At 41.8% G+C, this 14,323-nt stretch overlaps 1 protein-coding gene across 11 annotated transcripts in view; it reads left to right on the top strand.

The window, feature by feature from the left end:
* The window catches only part of PHACTR4 (phosphatase and actin regulator 4), a 114,718-nt gene extending 106,969 nt beyond the window's left edge, over nucleotides 1-7,749 (top strand). For all 11 annotated transcript variants that reach the window (XM_053660111.1, XM_037149844.2, XM_037149843.2 and 8 more), the window contains 5 exons: nucleotides 2,095-2,150; nucleotides 3,292-3,353; nucleotides 4,875-5,012; nucleotides 5,617-5,693; nucleotides 7,699-7,749. In XM_053660111.1, coding sequence (XP_053516086.1) covers nucleotides 2,095-2,150; nucleotides 3,292-3,353; nucleotides 4,875-5,012; nucleotides 5,617-5,693; nucleotides 7,699-7,714 — 349 coding nt within the window. In that variant the 3' untranslated portion in view covers nucleotides 7,715-7,749. The remainder of the gene's footprint in view (nucleotides 1-2,094; nucleotides 2,151-3,291; nucleotides 3,354-4,874; nucleotides 5,013-5,616; nucleotides 5,694-7,698) is intronic.
* Nucleotides 7,750-14,323: the final 6,574 nt, after the last annotated feature.

Raw genomic sequence — 14,323 nt, 5'->3', positions numbered from 1 at the left:
TATGATTATATAAAGTTTTATAAAATGAAAACTAATATATAGTGATGTAGAGCAGATCAGTGTTTGCCTGGGGGCAGGGAAATTGAGATTACAAAGGAAAATGAGGAGCCCTGGCCAGGTAGCTCAGCTGGTTAGAGCCTTGTTTGATACTCTAAGGTTACGGATTTGGTCATTGGTTAGGGCACATGTAAGAAACGATCAGTGAATACATAAGTCAGTAGAACAACAAATCAGTGTCTCTCTCTCTCTCAAATCAGTAAATTAAAATAAACTAAAAAGGGCCCTGGCTGATGTGGCTCAGTGGGTTGAGTGCTGGCCTCTGAACCAACGGCTTGCTGGTTTGATTCCCAACACGCGCCTGGGTTGCGGGCCAGGTTCCTAGTAGGGGACACACAAGAGGCAACTACGCATTGATAGAAAATAAATAAATTAACTAACTAACTAAAAAAATGAGGAGATTTTGTGGAGGAGATTGTAGTAGGTAGAATTGTGCCTCCCCAAAAGTCCTAACGTCTAGTACTTGTGAATGTCACCTGATTTGGAAGAAGGATTTATGCAGATATAATCAAGCTAAGATGAGGTCATACAGAATTAGGGTATGTTATAATCCAGTGACTGGTGTCCTCATAAGAAGAGGGAAATTGGGACACACACACATACACACAGGGAAAATCCTGTGTGACTACAGAAGCGGAGGTTGAAGTAATGCATTTATAAGCCAAAGGATGCCAAGATTGCTGGCAACCACCAGCCAGGAGAGAGGCATGAAACGGATTCTCCCTTGGAGCCTTTAGAAGGACCTTGATTTTAAACTTCTGGCCTTCAGAACTATGAGAGGGAAATTTGTGTTCTTTTAAGCCACCCAGTTTGTGTGGTAATTTATTACGGCAGCCGTAGGAAACCAATACTAGGGTGGTGGGTCCTGGTAATGGTTTCTTTCTTTGTTTTTTTTAAAGATTGTATTTATTTATTTTTAGAGAGAGGGGAAGGGAGGGAGAAAGAGAGGGAAATATTGATTGGGTGCCTCTTGCACACCTGCCACTGGGGACCTGGCCTACAACCCAAGGCATGTGCCCTGACTGAGAATCGAACTGGCATCCTTTTGGTTCCCAGGCCGGCACTCAATCCACTGAGCCACACCAGCCAGGGCCTAGTGATGGTTTCATAGGTGTACATATAAGTCAGAACATCAAATCATGCATTGCATTGTATGGCACTTACATCTTAATAAAGCTGGAATTTTTTTGACATTATTTATTTATTTATTTTTATACAGAGGGAAAGTAGGGGAGGAAGAGAGGGAGAGAAACATCAATGTGTGGTTGCCTCTCCCATGCCCCCTCCTGGGCACCTGGCCCACAATCCAGGCATGTGCCCTGATTGGGAATCGAACTGTCAACCCTTTGTTACACAGGCCAGCGCTCATTCCACTGAGCCACACCAGCCAGGGCTCAATTTTTTTTTTTAACGAGCATTTTAAAAAGAAGATCTTATTCAGAGAGATAAGAAAAACCTTGACATAGATAAAATTTTAATGTTGTATAAAAAATGGGACCAGGAGTTCTCTATGCAGACTATTGAAGAGTAATCAGCATGTGGTTCTAATACTGTGTGAGAAGTATAAAGGTCAGAAGTAAATAACTTTCTGATTTCAAAAATGACAGTTTAAAATCTCATTCCCCATCCTGGTTTCCTGAATCAGAATTTCTTAATGTGCCTTGAGGATCAGTGTTTTTAGCAGATTTCCCGAAGGAACAGATGTGTTTCGGAGCCGCCAGTCCAGTCCAAACCTTTGTTTCACAGATGAGTACCCTCAGGGTCTGAGTGAGCTTGTTTTGTGGTGATAGGGTTTGTTGCCATCAGAATCCTGGTGACAGAAGCAGGATCCTGCTTCTGTTTACATGTACAATTCCTTTTTATATTGTAACATCTGTGTGAACAGTAAGTCAGAGAAACAAATGATATCCAAACTGTTTGAAATTGTATTGATTTCTTGCTAGCGTAGGGACTAATATAAATTAAGACCATCACAAATCTTTATAAACAGGATTGGGAGGTTTAAAGTAGACAGTAATCTTATTTATCTCTTTTTAGACGACTAAGTCAAAGACCAACGCCAGAAGAACTTGAACAACGAAATATATTACAGCGTGAGTCCAGCTATGGAAATGAAATTGTACCGATTTTCTTCCTTTATTTCTGACTGTAACATAGAGAAGAGAAGCACTTTCTGCAGTTGTCAAGGAGAGAGTACCCCAGCCAAGGAAGGACTCACATAGCCCTTCCTCTGAAGGAACCACGTTCCCCCAAACCGCCTTTTTAAGACAGCAGTACGGCGTTGTTTAGTGCGCTGGGATACTGCAGAAAATTCAGTTTTAATGTTCTCATGGTATCTTGAGACTACCTTGGGCATTTGGGAGTATTTCAGTGTATGGTAGACTCTGCCCAACTTTTCTCTCTCCTCAAGGAAGGAAAATAGAGGCTGTGCATTGGAGGGGACCCTCCTGTTCCTAGTGGAATCTGGGGGCTGGGGCCCAAAGCAAGCTCCACACCAGCAGACTCGCTGCCTTTTTCATGTCTTAAGACTTTCATACCTCTGAAGTCACAAAATAGGACCATGTATTTATTTTCTTTATGTGTACATAATTAACTTCCTGAAATTGCATTCTGATGTAGTACAGATTTACTTTTTCAGAGTTATGGGGTGAAATTTGACCCTAAAACTCTCCACCCCGAAGAGGATGAGACATCATAGGGTTACTGGTGGGCATGCTCACTTTGACCGCTCCACCCCGTTCTCTCATCGCTGTTTGTGTGTGTGCACCTTAACCACTTAGTACACTGAAGTGTGGGAGTCTGTATACAGACCACACAAAACTTAGTGTGGTCTCCATTCTTAGTGGTTACCTTTGAGCATGAATCTGCAAAGGTTTTTTAGAGGACACATAGTAAGTATTTTCAGCTTTGTAGGCCAAAAGCAAAAGGGAGCTGTTATTTAGGTATTTATCAAACCATTCAAAATGTAGCCATTTTACATTTAAAAATGTAAAAACCAGTCTTAGCTCGTGGGCAACTAGCTGGGCTTGCCACCGTGGTTTGCTTCCCTTGCTCTTGAGTGTCTTGACAGTACCACTTGACAACAAAATCATCTTGGTTGGCCATCCCCCAGGTTCATTTTTTTTTCTGGCTTGGAGCCTTCTAAGAAACATCCGTACTGTAATTAGTGAAAAGTTTGATATGCAGGTTGCCACTGTGAAGTAATGGTTTTTTGTTTTTGACTGTCACCTTTAGCTAAAAATGAAGCTGATCGTCAGGCAGAAAAACGCGAGATTAAACGGCGGCTCACAAGAAAGGTAAGCGGCCCCAGTCTTTGGTTTCGTCTGTGTCCTGAGTGCATGTCTTATATTTGAAGCACCTAGCTGATTGGGAAGAAACGATTTGACTGAAATTGCCATAGATTGCTCTGAAAATAGAATACATCATGCAAATACAGAAAACAGCACAGCGTTGTCAAGAGCTGTTCTTTTTAATTTTTATTCTTTTTCATTTTTACTATTCAAGAAAAGCCTGGCACAAGAAGATGCCCAATAAATACATAAAATTTTACCTTTTGTTTGGCAGACCTGGGGTCTTGATGTGAACTGTAAAACCTTTTGAAGAATAGAGATGGTAACAGGACGGGTGTGTAGCCTTCGGGCCTGTGAGGCAAACTAGTTATTTTCTAGTCAGGGAAAGAACTTAACTGGTCCTTAGTAATACCTGAAAAATACGAAAAAACAACTAGGATTTTTTCCTCGCTCTCGGATCAGTTAAAGTAAAATCTTTTTTGTACAAGACATGCTTTAGCTTTTAAGCTCTGGGATTAGTACCTTTTTTCTTTTCTTCTTGTCATAATAGTTTGTAATTGCCTGCTGTAGATTCTGCTTTGGTCTGAGTTCTCTAGGTATTTCTTAAAACATAAGAATACCCAGGAGAGCCCTGGCTGGTGTATCTCAGTGGATTGAGCACGGGCCTGTGAAGCAAAGAGTTGCTGGTTCAATTCCTAGTCGGGGCATATGCCTGGGTTGCAGGCCAGGTCCCCAGTTGGGGACATGTGAGGGGCAACCACACATTGATGTTTCTCCCCTACTCTTTCTCCTTCCCTTCCCCTCTCTCTAAAAATAAATAAATAAAACATTTTTAAAAAAACATACCCAGGAGAGTGAGGGGATCTAGACATTTTCTTCCCAAGTTCCCCCCACTTCTCCCCTTCCCCAGAATCAGAGGAATTTCCTTGTTAGAATAAGAGTTGCTGGAGGCCTCAGCTGGACTTGATGCCTTCAGATTGAGCAGGTTACCTGATGGTGCCATCTTAAACCATAATTTATTGCAGGATCTGCCGTCATGAACATTGTTCGTGTTGAAATTCACCCTTAATATTACTCTCTAGTCAGTGCTTTCATACTAAATATATTCACTTTCTTACATATTATATGTGCTGTTATGGTCCTGATCCTTTTGCTACTCAGAGTATGGTTCATGGACCAGCAGCATTGGCATTACCTTACAGCTTGTAAGAGATGCAGAATCTAAGACCCTACCCCAGACCAGCCTAATTAGAATGTCCATTTTAACCAGATTTCTAAATGCCTTGTATGCATGTTAAAGTTTGAGAAGCACTGGTAATACTGGTTACAGTGGTTTATAGTGCATTCGGAAGCTTAAAAAACCCCTCTCTACCAGAATCTTGGGAGGGACCTAGGCATCCGTGGCGTTTGAAGGTCCCTTCGTGATTCCAGCATGCAGTGAATTTGAACCCTGGGTGAGAGGCAGTTTGAATGCGTGATTGATGCTGATTCCTGACCTGGTCAACTGAGAGGCTCCATTTCTTGCAGCTCAGTCAAAGGCCAACTGTGGCTGAGCTACTGGCGAGGAAGATTCTGAGGTTTAATGAGTATGTGGAGGTAACAGATGCTCAAGATTATGACCGGCGAGCCGATAAACCGTGGACCAAACTGACCCCTGCCGATAAGGTCTGTCTGTCTTTCTCTGTCTGCAAGACACTAGCTAGAAACAAGAACCACACTCTAAATTTCTATTTTTGATGTAATGTTAAATTTGTAATCAAGACACAAAATGTCAAGATTTACAAACCAAAACTTTATACTAATGAGTCCACCACCAGCACAAAACTGGAAGAGAAGAAAGTCCCTGCTGCATCAGAGCACAAAAACCTGGAAGGAAATAAAACACCCTTTGAATGATGGTTGTGTCGGTTGCAGGGAGCTTGGGTAGTATCTAGTAATTACCGTATGACACTTTTTAAATGGGAAAAGCATTTTTACAAGCTGTGGAAACTATAAAATCTACAGTATCTCTTTTAAGCTCTTCAAGTGTTCTGATTCAACCGGAGATTGTAGGTTGACTGTGAGAAGGGTGGTGTCAGGGCAGGTGCTGTGTCCGGGCGCAGAGCTTCGCCCCATGTGCTGCTGCCCTGGCTCCTTTCTTCCCTCTGGGTTGCCTACCGCAGGTTACAGTGACTCACCAAGTTAAACACAACAGAGAACAGATGGCAAGTCACACTGCTGCAGGGTGGCAGGCAGAAAGTGCTGAAACATTTCCACTTTTACTCCCCAGGCTGCCATAAGAAAAGAACTGAATGAATTTAAAAGCTCGGAGATGGAGGTTCATGAAGAGAGCAAACATTTTACACGGTAAGAGCCACAAGGCCCAAATACTGTGAACTAATTAACGTTCCACCAAAAAGCAAACATAACTGGAGAGTTGATTAGATGGGAAGGATGCTAATGACATTGTTTAAAGGGACATTCAGGTCCTGGCCAGTGTGGCGTAGTGGATTGAATGCTGGCCTGTGAATCCCAAAGTCGCTGGTTGGATTCCCAGGCAAGGCACATGCCTGAGTTGCAGGCCAGGTCACCAGTTGGGGGTGTGCAAGAGGCATCCAATACATGTCTCTCTTACACATGGATGTTTCCCTCCCTCTCTTTCTCACCCTTGTTTCCCCTCTCTCTAAAAATAAATAAAATCTTAAAAGGACACTCAGTGTTGATTGTCCTTTTAGGACGTTAAGACTGCATTAAGAAAAAGGGATGATGATTTAGAATCAGTAGTGAATGCCTATACTGAATGTAGCATTTTTATGTTTATCTTATTTAATCATTGCAATAAACTTTTAAGGTGATAATATCCTCATTTTATTGACGAAGAAACAGGCTCAGGAGTGTTAACTAGCCTGACATGCTAGTAAGTTGCAGAACCAGGATTTGGAGAAAGGAATAAATGACTCAAAAGCCACTGGCAGGCATGGCTGGGTGACTCAGTTGGTTAGTGCATTGTTCCAATACACCAAGGTTGTAGGTTTGATCCTCGGTCAGGGCACGTACAAGAAGCAACCAATTAATTCATAAATAAGTGAAACAACAAATTAATGCTCCTCTTTCTCTCTCCATGTCCCTCTCCTCCTCTTCCCCGTCTCTCCCTCCCCCTCCACCCTCCCTATTCCTACCTTTTTCCTTCTCTGAAATCAATCTTTAAATAAATGATTTTTTTTAAATGCCACTGGGTTTTCTCTTCCCTGTGCTTCACTGTCGCAGGTTATATATGAGGAAATTATTGCTGAGTTAGACAAGATCTTACCCTCTCCAGTTTCAGATCTTTGTAGCACAGTGATGTCACCAATTTTGTATATAAACTTTATTTTAATTAGCTGCCTTCATGAAACAAGCCATGAAATATTTTGATTTGGAATTACTGTTGTAAGGGCCCACCCGCCCAGTATCTAAATAATCAGCCAAAAATGAAAATACTGAACATACCTAGGTGACTCTCAGAACATTCATAAAAAGAGGCTAAATAAAGAAAATATAATGTCAATTCCAGTTTGCTGTAAAAAGAAGGAATAAGCAAAGTTGGAAAATAAAATATTGTTAAATGTTTTTCAGTCATAGTACAAGCAAATGGCTATTTTAATTAGAGTTTAATTATCCCTAAGGATAAATCTTAGAAACCCAATGTTGAGTCCTGCTGGTGTGGCTCAGTGGGTTGGGCATCGTCCCACAAACCAAAAGGTCGCCGGCTGTCACAGCACATGCTTGGGTTGCAGGCCAGTTGGGGGCGTGCAAGAGGCAACCAATCATTGTATCTCTTGCACATGGATCTTTCTCTCCCTTTCTCTTCCTTTCCCCATCTCTCTAAAAAATAAATAAAATCTTTTAAAAATACAAAAGAGGAAGGCAGACAATAAACAAACTGGAAAACAAATTACCCATGTTGAGTTTGACAAGCCTATACCACATTGAAGGTGGAAAGGCCTAGAATACAATTGGATATTCAGTCTGGAGTACAAGGAGAAAGCGAGGTCTAAAGGCAGCACATTTATGAGAAAAGGAGGTGCTTCTTAATAGGCAGCTTGTTTTTAAAGGGTGTATTAAGGAAAATAGTCCAAGAAAGCATACTGAAGAAAAAGGAAAACTAGGGATAAGAGTTTATCCCTAGTTTACAGAGGCCAAAGAAGAGGGTTGTGAGGCGGCAAGGAGAGGGTCAGGTCTGTCAGATGCTGCAGGAAGGTCAGGAAGAATCAGAGGGAAGGAGAGGCATACTTTAAATATTAAAACGTAACATTTCATTACTATTAATGCAGTAATAGCAAAGCGGTCTACAGTATCTGTTAACTTGGCTCTTTTTGATCTTCTCTTTTAGCTACCATCGTCCATGATGCTGAAGGTTGAGAGAGGAACTAAACAGCCCTCCTTTGCTGCTTCAGTCTCCAGAACAACACAGCAGGCACCTGAGCACTCACCAGCACAGCCGGGATCGTGTCCTCTGGGATGGGCTTCTGGGGTGAACAGCACTTCTGTGAATGTAGCGTTTCACTGGAATGGATTCTCAAAACTGAACACTGCCAGTGCTTTGAACTTTTTAATGGTGTGGCATATTTGAGAGGTCTCCCCTCACCAGCCACAAATGGTCTGGGCCACTTGCAGGTTCCAGATGTTATGGGCTGCACCACACCCTCGCCCCAAGGTGACTGACCACCTGTGCTGAGGCACAGTTTGCACCATTAGCCTTACCTGCTCTGTCCCGGTTGCGAGCCCTGTTTTGGAGGCACTAAATTCCAGCCGTCAAATCCAGTTGGTGGTGGGGAAAACCAAGAGGGCCCCAACCTTCTGGCAAAGGGGCCCCCACTTCCAGGGGAAGCCTTTGTGCCACACTGGCATGTCGGCGTTGCACTAGACCTCTTGTAATAGCAGTGTAGTCCTGTTCAGGGCGCCCGGCCTGAAAGCAGCTCAGGATCTGACAAGTGCTTGCTTTTTGACACAGGTTATCCTGATTTTTACTTTTTTTTTAAAGTCTTGAAACCTGCAATCAGATTTCAAGTTGGAAAAATGCAAAAGCATATGTTTTCTATATACAAAACCAGAAAAGCCTTTATGTTAATGCCAACTTGGAGGAAAACTGACCCCTGGCTTAACTGTTAGAAGCTGTTGTACTTATATCGTACCAAATGATACTGTAAATCATTTTGACCAGGAGATCCATTCCCCTCCAAAAAGCAGAGGTGTAGCAACTGTGAGGGAGCACTTGTGTGCTGCCAGCCCCCACACTTTCAGGCAGAATCACAGCAAGGTCCTGGGGTGTTCCACTGGGTGCTAGATAGGACAGGTCTTTGGAGAAACAATTAGGAGGGGAACAGCCGTGACCCGCCGCTCCTCTCTTCCTGGGCACCAACGTCTGTCCTGTCCTGCTGCCTGTCTCTGGCAGCTTCCACCCCTCTCCTCCCTACTCCTCCAAGCTGGAGCCAGTGTCGTTGGTGCCTGGGCTCAGGGCCACCCTGTTTTTTGTGATACGTAGTAATATGATTTCCTAAAACAGGATTCAGTTGCTTTCTTTGAATTTTTGTTGAAAACCTCACAGCTTCACTATTTCCTTCTAATTCCTGTCCACTCTAAGTGGAAGGAAAAAATAGTTTCTATTTAACTAATGAATGTGGCTTTTTTTTTCATGTTCAGAGAATTGGGGCTGCTCTATAGATTTCTGCAGTCCCCGTTGTTCTTTGTGTAATTTCAGTAGATTCTTGTTTTTCTCCTTTCATGTCCATTATTATTTCCTGAAGAATCAAAATGTCATGTCAAAACAAAAAGCTAAAGCAACCTTAAAGAGTAGAGTCCTCTGTCTGTATGGGGAATGGGAGGTATTGGATTTCTCAGTTACTGTCAGATGCTTTATGGCTGTAGAGATAGATGTACTGGATTCGCATCTCCTTGAAGCTGAATGAACATCCGGTAGGACTGACAGCAAGTTAAGTGGCGACTGTAGATGTTACAGGTCTGTGTATAAGGTGGCCTCACATTCACTGCTAACTTGACTTCTTCTAACATTTCTGTCTTGTTGGTTTGGCAATTAGTTGGCTTATGCCAGAATCCTCTGTGGCTTACAATGACACTTCCAAATGCTTCCACCACTGCCTTTCTTCTCCTTAACGTGCCAAGCTTAAAATGGGATTTGATTTCTTGAGTTACTTGTCTGTTTTCGATGTGCCACCGATGAATCTAGTTAATCTTTCATCTCATTCGTGTTCCTTTGGAACAAATACTTTGGGGGTCAAGTCTTTTCAGGTGTTTTATATATATGTGTATATATATATATATAAAGGATTTTGTGTCCTTTCTGTGTAAGTAACGATTCGCAATTGTGCTGTATAGAAGAAATAAAAGCCTGATGTATTGTACTTCAAAATGTTTCCCTCATGTACAGAATCTCCTTGTAAAATAAGTGATTGCATTGTATATCAGTCTTCCTACCAACATTAATTATTAAAGTATTTTAGAATTTTAAAAAAACTGTATTATTCTGGTATAAAGTGTTTATGTGCTACCTTATTCCAAAAGATTTCAGCCAGGTAAAAATGATACCTGAAATCCAGTGCAAGACATCCTCAATGAGAAGTTGGTGGGAAGGGGTGGGGAGGAAATAATAGTCAGAACGTTGAGTGTGGCCATAGATGAAGGCTGGTCATGTTGGTGACTGACTGCACGCGTGTGGAGAAAGAATAGGCTTCAGAGAGGAGAGCCAACACGAATCCCGTGGTAGGTACCAGGTAACCATACTCAGCACTTCCACCTGTTTACCCTCGACTGGCAGGTAAGTAGGAATACTGTATTTTGCGGTATATAAAATGTGCATCCACATTTTTGGCCCAGACTTTCAGGGAAAAAAATTGTTTTAAACAAAACCATTTATTGTATTCCAGGGCATTATTTTGCATACTTTCTAGAGTTATGCTTTTAATGCATAAGCATAAATAAAAGAATTAAAAACATTTATAGATACAGAATTTGTATTACCCATATGAAGTGTGCATCCTTGTTTTTCCCTCAAAAACTTGGACATTATACATGGCAAGATACGGTATACTCGTTTCACCAGTGAAGAACCTAAGGGGAAGTTGCTTCTGCAAGGTCAAAGCAACCTTGATTGTGGAATCACTCTGCATATGTTCAAGGACAAGCAGTTGTATTCAAGCCATCCCTACAAGGATTACTTGTGTGGACCACACATAATTAGACCTCAGCCCGACATCACTGTAAGACAGTTCATCCCTCATCTACTGCTCCCTGGCTGGCAGCCCAGTTTCATTCCTTGTTCCCCCACTAGTGACTCACTTTCTACTTGTCACTTTGGAGACTGGTCTTGATTAGTGCACCACCCTTTACTAAGGGTCTAAAGAAACCATGAGTCAGAAGTCCTGTCATTGTGTTCCACCTGCTTCCAGATATTTCTTCTGTTAGTCCTCCAAAGAGGCCTCAAATTGCCATTACCCTTTTGAGGTTAAACACTGTCTCCAGAAGGGTGTTTTACATTGCCCGGTGCTGGCTGAAACAGTGAGTTTGCCATTCTTAAGGATTTAGATTACTGTACCCCAGGAGAGGGAAGACTGGCGTAGAGTGAGAAGTTCGGAAAACCACTTTCAAAAAGGGGAAGTCTGTGGATACTAAGCGGGAGGGGATGAGGTAGGAAGTGTACTTACAAAAGACGAGAATGTACAACAGAACAGCCAAGCCCAGAAACCAAAACACAGCTGACTGCTGATTTACTGGCAGCTCTAGAAAGCCTGATGGGAAAAGCAGGAACCACCAGCAACCTGTACCACTTCTTACATCTCTCCTGTGTGGATACCAGTAATGTCTTCCCCCCAGGAATTTTTGCCTCCTTCATAAAACATAGAGGTCATCTGACAGGGACAAACACCCTCAATTTCCTTCCATCTGGTGCTGAAGAGACACACACCACTATTTATTCACTAACTTGTTTAATGTTTATCTCCTTCCTACATGCGCCGCCCCACCCCCCCCGCCCCAGTCTTCCTTGGGCCCTATTTTCTCTTCAACCTATTGCCCTTTTCCTATACTCCCTTCACATAATCTATATTAACAACTTAAATTTCTGTACAGTCCAAGCAGTTGAACTAAAGTTGGGCCAAGTGGAAGTCAAAGACCTGATGGTAAACCAATCAACAGGCTTCTCGACAGTGGATATGACCCGTGGTCTGTACGCACTGCTTTCCATTTCTAAAGCCATGTTCGCTCAACTCATTAAAGTCTAAGTCTCACCCTGGCCAGGTGGCTCAGCTGCTTTACAGCATAGTCCCATGCACAAAAAGGTTGCTGGTTGCTTCCGGTCAGGGTTCATACCTAGGTTTGGGGTTCGATCCTGGTTCTAGACTTGCACAGGAGGTAACTGATCAGTGTATCTCACATCGATGCTTTCTTTCTATCTCTCTCTCCCCGCACAGTCTACTTTCTCAATTAGAGACGACCACTGTATGTTCAGCCTCTGAAGCCTAAAATTTTGGTATTGGCTGCAAGTTTCTCTCTTACCTCAAAGGTCCAGTAAGACAACAAATTCTCTGCATTTTCTACCTCAGAAATGTCTCCTGATTTATTTATCTCCTCTTGCCTTGTTTACCATCCAAATCCAAAGTCTGGAGGACTTTGTAACCCCCAGCCTCTCTGATCTATCCTTCAAATTGCCGCTAGAGTTACCTTTCTAAAATGCAAAGACAGTCATGGCAGCCCTTTACTTCACAACTTACCGGCCTCTAGTCACCTAGATAAAATTTAAACTTGGCCTGGACTACAAGATATTTTGGAATTCAGTTCTTGCCAACTTTCTAGTCTCATGAAAAATCCAGGCACTTCTGTTAATCTTCCTCATCACGCGGACTGCTCACCCTTTCCGGGAGGCCGCAGCTCTGCCAGTTCCTCCACCTGGAATGCTGTCCTCGGTCACACTCCGCCATCACCCCACCACCCCTGTACAATTCCTTCAAGTTTTAGCTCAAATTTTAACTTCCCAGGAAGACCCCTTCAGCATATTGGTCAGTTGCTCTGTTGTCTACATTCTCCGAATACTGTATTCAGGCCAGGTAGCACACTTCAGGTAGTAGTGTGTTTCGTTGTTGTGACTATTTCCCTACCGTGAGTTCTCAAGGATAGAAAAAGGTATTTCATCTAGAATCCTTGATGTGGCAGGTCCAGTGAATAAGTCATATCCACCAAATAAATGCTGAATGAGTATTTGAAAGATAACAATGCTGGTAATAGCAGCAGAGAAGTAGCAGAATTATTTGCCTTTCTTCCTCTAAACTACTGGTTCTCAAACATTTTGGTTTTGCAGTCCCCTTCAGAACTTTAAAAAGTATTCACAACCCCAAAGATTTTTCATATCTGTGGGTGATATCTACTGATACTTCACTAAAAACAGACATTTCAAAAATATTTGCAATACCTTTCAAAATAACCCATTACATATTACTAATATGTTTTTGTGAAACATGTCTATTTTCCCCAAATAGTGAAAAGAGTGGCAGTGTTTTATATATTTATGTTTTGAAAATCTCTTAAATGTCTGGTGTAATAGAAGACAGCTCAATTTTCATATACTGCTGCATCCAGTCTGTTACTATGTGCTGTTTTGGTTTAAGTAAATGAAGAAAATCCAGTCTCACACAGATATACAGTCGGTAAAGATGTCAGCTGTTCTATCGAGTAAAATGATTTTCTATGAAAAAAATGTGGTTATTTCAGCTCATAATGCAATCCCATAAGTTCTTTTTCTGGGGCAGGTAACCATGGTACCTTGGTATGCAACAAAAGTGCTTTATATATATTTCTCACTTTGTCACTCAGAAAATTTAAAAGTTGGATACCCAGAAGTCAAGAATAAGCCCTGGCTGGTGTAGCTCAGTGGATTGAGCACGGGCCTACGAACCATGGGATCACGGTTCAATTCCCAGTCAGGGCACACGCCTGGGTTGCAGGCCGGTTCCCTGCAGGCCAGTTCCCAGCAGGGGACGCACGAAAGGCAACCATACATTGATGTTTCTCTCCCTCTCTCCTTCCCCCCTTCCCCTATAAAGATAAATAAATAAAATCTTGAAAAAAAAGTCAAGAATAAAATGAATGATTATTAGTTCTTCAAGGACATTCCTAGAGGAATGTGACTTTTAGAAAAAATAAATAAAAATAAATTTATGATGATGAAAAAAACACTACAAGTACAGTTTGGTTACAAGACCTGGAGACATACTGAGGTACCAGCAAATTTACCCACGATTTCATTTTACATGAGTGCAGAGTCAAAACAGTGAAAAGGGCAAAGAAAGTATTATTATGAAACAGTTTTGACCTCCTGGACACCCAAAAGAATCTTGGGGACCACAAGGTCTGCCAACTACACTTTGAGAGCCATTGCCCGGGCGCCTGTTTGCATCTTACAATCTGGGTAAAAATACCATTCTTTTAGAAGTGCTGTGATAGTACATAATGTAGGTAAAACACTAAGCACAAACTCTTATAGAATACCATAAATTTTTCTACTCATTATAGTCCAGCTGTAATAGCTGTCAATTTAACATTTATTCACCTAACACCACACTCAAAATTGTATCAGATTTGTAACATCGTATCACATTTGTAATACGTATCTTAAGAAATCTTTACCTAATTCTTTATATTTGGCCATTTTAACCATCCGTACGTGTACAGTTCAACAGTATTTTGCATTGACATTGTGCATAAGACGCTTTTAATTTTAGCAAATTCGCACAGGAGCGCTTATTTACCTACAGATTTATCAAATGTTTATTTCACGTGTGACAGGGCAGATTCAAATCCCTTTTTAGACTTTCCGCATTTCTCTAGATGTCTTTGTCTATTTTTCCTACTTCTTACGCCAAAGTTATTTTTGGCGAGTGAATTTAGCAGCACATTCTCCAAATTAAGTGAACTGAGTGGAGAGAAGTAAATCCGCTATTAAATAGTAC

The sequence above is a fragment of the Artibeus jamaicensis genome, unplaced genomic scaffold (assembly GCF_021234435.1).
Source record: "Artibeus jamaicensis isolate MK-2021 breed Jamaican fruit bat unplaced genomic scaffold, CSHL_Jam_final scaffold_847, whole genome shotgun sequence".
In the NCBI taxonomy this organism is placed as follows: domain Eukaryota; kingdom Metazoa; phylum Chordata; class Mammalia; order Chiroptera; family Phyllostomidae; genus Artibeus; species Artibeus jamaicensis.
The sequence above is the reverse complement of the archived record's forward strand: the minus strand, read 5'-3'. Positions and strand labels throughout refer to the sequence as shown.